A 6,626-nucleotide genomic window follows, 5' to 3' on the forward strand; every position below is an offset into this window, starting at 1 on the left:
TCCACATAAAACAAGCATAAAAAGTTGAGTAAAAAAAAGACAGTGGGGAAAATTAAGAGAGAGGTAGAGAGACATAGATGAAAATGTGAAGAGTGTAGTGAAAGAGACTTAATCCTATAATAACTGCATTATCCCCTAGGAGAGAAAAAGACTTAAAGATAAGTGAGTGTCACCCGATAGATATGGCCAACTTATTAAGACTGTAACTATAAGAAAGTCTTGAGGGATGGTGAGAGGGGTGTGAAAAAATTGAGACTTGTGAACTAATACTTCACGAGAAGCCCTAAAGGCCAAAAGGAACCATATTTTTTTTTTTGCCGCTATTATATTACTTTATTGTCTGCTTCACTTGCCAATTAATCAACATCTATGTAATTATGCACACGATAGCCACGTTTGGAGCACAAACTTTTACAACTAACTCGAAGTTAAAGTTGGCAAGGTCACAAGTAGTACGAAGTAGTAGTTCATTGGGTATGCAATGTACTCTATAGAATGGTGCTCAAAGATCAGAATAATAAAGTACACTCAACTTCCTTTTTTATATATCATATTTTCATAGTCTCAAATAAAACAAAGTTACAACAAACAAACTTGTGAAAGTTAAAATGGATCATTTAAGAAAATCAGTCTGAATGAAAGAAAAATCATTTGTTAATTTTGACTAGAGGCAAGTGACAAATTTGCACCAAATGTTTATGTGTCACACCATCATATATGCTAGTTACTTGAACTTTTCTTACATTTGCTAATCTTGAGCAGGGCTTCAAGAAGTATAGGTATGCAAATGCCACGAGACATATCGACTTCTTTTACTTCAGAGGCATCATGAGAACAGGAACCATTTGCTAATGTTTTCTTCTTCTCCCTTTCTTCTAATCTTAATGTGTTTGGAAAGTACAAGCTTCCCTTCTCACCTGGTCTTAGTCCAATAAGATGGCCAAGGGATACACTGTTGTCTTGAAAGAAAGATGCTGTGGACTGGTTGTTCCAACACATAGAAAACAGTTAAAAAGACCATTTATTTCACATAGCCTCTGATTAGTAGTGCATTCAGGACCTTGAGTTAGTAGGGTCAATTTGCCTTTGTTTTTTTTAATGAATAATTTTTATTATTAACCAGAAAAATATAATTATGAGGTAGTTGATGGCTTATGACATGCTCTGTATGTAGGGTCACCTATGTCTCTGAGGATCTATATGAAATAAATTAATTTGGGAAATTGATTGTTCTCACAATTTGTAGTCAACATTAAATTAATGCTAAAGAGTTTAGACCAATATTGTGGCAAGTTGATGGCTTGTGACACGCTCTCATCTTTAGTAAAACATGGAAAGAAATGTCAGCCACACATGGTTTGCACAGAATTCCTTTCCATAATAACAAGGATTCTATCAGTTATTGCTTAGAAATAAGTCGTTAGTATGTTCATTTGTGCAAACTTTGACCAGAAGTACTGTAACCTTAGATAGTTGGACTTGAACTAAGAACTTCTGTTCTTACTACTTACTAGATAACTTTCTCTTTGTTCCATAGTTATTTTCATTTAATGAAAAACTAAAATCTTTATATTTAATGAATAGTGAGAAAGTAGTGTGTTTGGATGAGAAAATTTAAAATTCTGAAAAAATTTTAATTCTAAGAATTTCAAATACTTCAATTGAAATTCTTTTATTTTCAAAATTTTGTATTTAGATAAAAAAAAATTAAATTTGTGAGGGTAAAAGAAAATGAATACAAAGAGAAGAGAAGATATGGTTGGTGTGCTATGCTTCCCAAGAGAAGAATACTGGTGTGGTATGGGAAGTCGCAGGAAACCGGGACACGACGGCGTAGACCACCGCACTCGACCACAGTATTCAGTCAATGATGCAAGGCATGACTCAGATCCTTCGTGCCGGCGAGCACCTTCACTGCGTGATTGGTAGCGACGTCTGCTCCCCTGACTGGCAGGTGTAGTTCTATGTGCCCCTCTACGTCCACACTTGATCGATCTTTCACAAGCTTAGACTATATTTCTTGAAGAAGAGAATCATCGGCGTGATGAAAGAGTCGCGCGCGAGTTCGAGAACGAGATTTCGGGAACTTTCAGGTGAAAGAGAGGATGGAGGTTATAAAGAAAATACACAAATATTTTGAAAGATTCTTCTATCAAGAAGAGAATTTTAATTTCTCACATTTTAGAAGGAAATTGAAATTCTACATTTTCAGTTGTTTAAAATTCTATTTTAAAATTCCAAAAATTTAAATTTTTCATAAAGAAAACATCTAAACAATGAATTTTAGATTATAGAAATTTAAATTCTCTGATAAATTACTTTTTTCAGTTAAAATTCTCTATCAAAATGCGCTCTAAAAAAAGTGAGTCAGGGAATTCAGATTACCTCAGTATCAAGGTTTGAGGATGAGAACGAGGAAAAACTGGTGGATGGAACGTGCATTGAGTGTGGCTCTACCGGGGCAGCTGGGAGTGATTCTGCATCTCTAAGTCTCATATTCAAGAAGCCAAGACCGAATGGCCATCCAATAGGCATCTCATCATTCTAAAAAATTATGGCAGGAAAAAAAAATAGCAACATTACAGATACAAATCAAGTTTAAAAGCAGTGCATGATTAAAGGTTACAAAGTAAGTACAATTTTAGCAACAGCCACTAGAGTTTCCAAAAGAGCAAGGTGGCAGAGAAAATTGTGATCAATAAATTGGCATTTCCTCCGGTAAAGTACTTGAAATCATACAATCAAAAGTTATGACGGCTGATTGAGCTTCTTCTTTATCAAATCTCTAGTTAATGAGCAGTATTCTCATTATGATGAAGAAAGAGTAAAGTTCAACTTAGAAAACAAGATAAAGGTTGTACTGAATTGGAGAAGTTGTAATATGTATGCTAGAACAACAGAAAGGAAGAGCAATATGGAAGTTGTATCATTGTCCAAGTTCAGCAGGTGTAAGCATCATGAAAATTTTTCACGAATTCTAAAATTTCATCCTCGTGGTGTTCATTCTTTGCTCCTTCAGTCTTGCTGATATCACAGATGTAAAAAAAGGGAAAAACTGATCCACAAACCAGGTAAAAGGGAAGATCATAAAATCTATTTTCAAATAACCAAGAAGCATGAATATCTGTCAAAAGAATCATCTACAAAGGTGAGGTTGGTAAGATATTGTGTCATTAGATTCTAGAACCCACATAATTTTTTCTGCCCTCCTTTTGGCTTCTAAGTCAGACAGTGAACTCTGTCACTGACCATCTATGAATCTTCAAGTCATATTTTACAAGGCTAATTATTTCTACAACAAGGTGCTATTTTTTACTATTTGGTAATTGTAAAAACTCTTCTACCAGTGTTGTGGCTAATTTCAAAAGCAAAATATATTGAATTATCAAGGTCAAGGGAAACAGAACTGACTGAGATAAACCAATGGTGATTAAAATGTCTTTAATTCACATTTAAGTACCAGTGGTGTCCACTAGAGCTTAAAAATCATGCTCATGCTCATGATTCAGTGTGTTTTGTATGGGCTCATTTCTCCAGAAATTTCCCAGATCTATTTCCCACCCTTGCCGTACATTTTATTAAAAATATTTTGGTCCTTTCGATTTTGGATTTGGCCCACATCATGTGCCTTTGCTAGATTTCCATATCTTGTTACATACTATATCAAATGAAAAGAATAGTGTGTCAAAACCATCTAACTTAACATTCTAAGCTAAAGATTTAAAATTGAACCTACCCTTTTCCTGGCTTTAACTCTTGAAGTTGCCAGATTTATGAAATATTAATATTCCAGACAAGGGATCAGCATTTGTTACCCCATCTTCTGTAGTGTACCATTTTTCTACTTCTAGTAGATGACATGTTGGCTTTACAGTTCAAACCACATCCTTACAATTAAGTTCGGACAACAAACATTTGATGGGTTTTAATGAAATGTTAATTCGTATGCTCACAACTACTTACATTATGGTCCTAACTTTAGACACTAATGGGGTCTTTTCTTCATGTCAGTCCATCTGGAAAGTACAAATTTTACAGTGCACACATTGATCATAGACATTGTTTTCTTTTCATTATTCCAGTCCATCTGGAAAAGGGAAATTTTACTCACACACACACACAAACTGCATTATGGTGTAGATTAATTTCAGCCACTAATTCCAGGAAAATAACTAGAGGCTCACATAAGAGCAGAAATTTAGTTCCTAGTTCCATCAAACATGACTTGCAAGATTAATTATTATAAGCTAAAAAAAGAACACAGACAATATATGTGCCTCACAAACTGATTCCTCTCTAATTCATGGAATCAAAAGACTGCTTACAATTCAGAATATAATTAAACAACCACACACACAAAGAAAAACCAGAGACAATAGAAATTCAGTATCAATTCTAATTTAAACATTTCACAGTCCAATAAGCAAGAAACACACCCAGAAAGAAGTATTGTTCTTTTGCAGTGATATCAAATGGAAAAAATAAACAACTGAAAGAAAAGAATAGGAATGGGAAGAGAGATGCTGAATGGAAGAAGAAAATGAAGAAAAGAAGGTATATTTTGAATGTCTTAGTTCTAATTAGTGCAGAAGAAAAGCAAAAGGGTACTGAATTATTATTACCTCTGAAACCATGGTGTGTCTGTGGCCTCTACCGAGAAGTTGATGACAAAATGATGATCACGGAGAAAAAAAAAACCCTGAAATTTTGTATTGGAGAGATACTGAAGGAGAATTTACGTGTCTCCTAACTAGTGTAATAGTATCCTTCCTTAAACGTTAGACATTCAAGAATCCGGGTCCCACATCGCCTGTTGAACATTGTTTGCTTGAGTTGAAAATTAATTTTCCACACCAAAATTGTCATACCAATTAATTAATGATGTTTCAGGAATTGATCAGCAGCGGTATATACTTTGGTCAATGGATGAACTTCTTAAGGATTTACACAATTTTTTTTTCATCTGTGAAGTATTTATTATAGTGAAATCTTTCTCTCAAGTTCAATCACATTTTTTTCTTTCAGGAAGCTTGAATTCGAAATTTTATTTAAAAAAATTAAATTTAATATTACTTGTATCAATAATTTATTGATACTTATATATTTTTTATTTTTATTATTTTTGTTAACGTATTATAAATAGGTATAAGATAGTATGCAAGTTTGAGTGAAAATTCTGAATTAAAGATATATATACGTTTTTTTTCCTTTCCGGATTTTGAGTATATAATGCCCAAAATAACTAATAATAGAGAAGGGGGAATCTAAACAAGGCATACATAATAAGAAAATAGTAAAATATTTTCATCTTGCAATCTGACAAATATAATCATATAATGATTGAAATTGGGGTTATTAACTAATTTGGTCCCTAGCATTTTAATCTAATTTTGGGATTGAGACCAAATTCATTATATGCATGAAAGCGACGAATTATATCTAATTTTGAGATAGAGACCAAATTGACTATGTGCATAGAAGTGAGAATTAGTTCATTATTAGTTGCAAAAGTCAAGAACCAAATTGTTCTCTTCCCCGTAATATCAAGAATTATATCGATTGATTTACAATGGTCATGAACGTTAATTTGTTTCTTTATAATTTATAATTTTTTTATCGAAAAATATTAACAACTAATTTATTAGTTTTTGTTAATAAGAGAAATTGAATTCACAATTTTTTCTCTCTTCTTTCTTTCTTAATCACTCAACAAATTTTTTATCTCTTTTTACACAAAAGAGAATAATAATTTTACAAAATTAACCTTATATAATCATTAATTCATTTTTAGATTTTGGAGTTGACCATTAACATATAAGAGATATAAATGAAAAAACTCATTAATGTTACATTTAAAAGCTAAAATGATAATTATTTTGAGATAATTTTTTTTCTTACACAAGGATTATAATGAGACACAAGGAACATTTCTTTTTTATGGAAGTAACAACCAAATTCAAATATTCAATGCAACATTAATCATTGTTCATTAGTTAGGATTATTTATTTACTAGTATTTTTGTTTATGTATTACACATGATAAATCGTGTTGGAATAATAATATTTACTTTGTGTGTTCTCATAGTCTCCGACGAATATTAGTTATTGTGTTCAATAAAAACTACTTCTTACTAATATTATGATCAACAAAAAAAGAAAAATGTTAGAAACATATCCTTCCAAATGTACTCTATCATATTAGTCAAAAGAAAAAATGCTAACAAGTGTCCTAAGAACATTCGTTAAGAAGTAAAAAGAGAATATTTTATTGTAATGCAAAAAAAAATACAATCTCCAATGATTTTAATATGTATTATTACGTTATTTTGAATAAAATATTTTTTCTTTTAATTTCTTAACCAATTCTATTTAGCATTCTTTAGTTGAAATTTATTGAGAAGTACAAAATCAATAAAAATTCATTAAATATGATGTGAGATTTAAAATGATTGTAATTTTTAATAAATTTTAACCAATAAAGTAGAGGGTCATAAACAAGTTTACCTTTCTATGAATAAAATTTATAATATATAAATATTTTGAATTGCAATATAAGGCTATTTTTAACTATTACCCTGTTTAAAAAATATTCAATTTCAATTTACAAATAGAAATAAATTGAAAGA

General features: G+C 31.4%; 1 protein-coding gene across 1 annotated transcript; it reads right to left on the reverse strand.

The window, feature by feature from the left end:
- Positions 1-509: 509 nt before the first annotated feature.
- LOC100793283 (uncharacterized) lies at positions 510-4,798 on the reverse strand. Its single transcript, XM_003529299.4, has 3 exons — positions 4,623-4,798; positions 2,386-2,544; positions 510-981 (listed from the first exon to the last, which is right to left on the reverse strand). Exons 1-3 carry the CDS (start codon positions 4,632-4,634, stop codon positions 721-723), a joined length of 432 nt encoding a protein of 143 aa, XP_003529347.1. The 5' UTR covers positions 4,635-4,798; the 3' UTR covers positions 510-720.
- Between the last annotated feature and the right edge of the window lie 1,828 nt (positions 4,799-6,626).

The sequence above is a fragment of the Glycine max genome, chromosome 7, assembly GCF_000004515.6.
Source record: "Glycine max cultivar Williams 82 chromosome 7, Glycine_max_v4.0, whole genome shotgun sequence".
Taxonomy (NCBI): domain Eukaryota; kingdom Viridiplantae; phylum Streptophyta; class Magnoliopsida; order Fabales; family Fabaceae; genus Glycine; species Glycine max.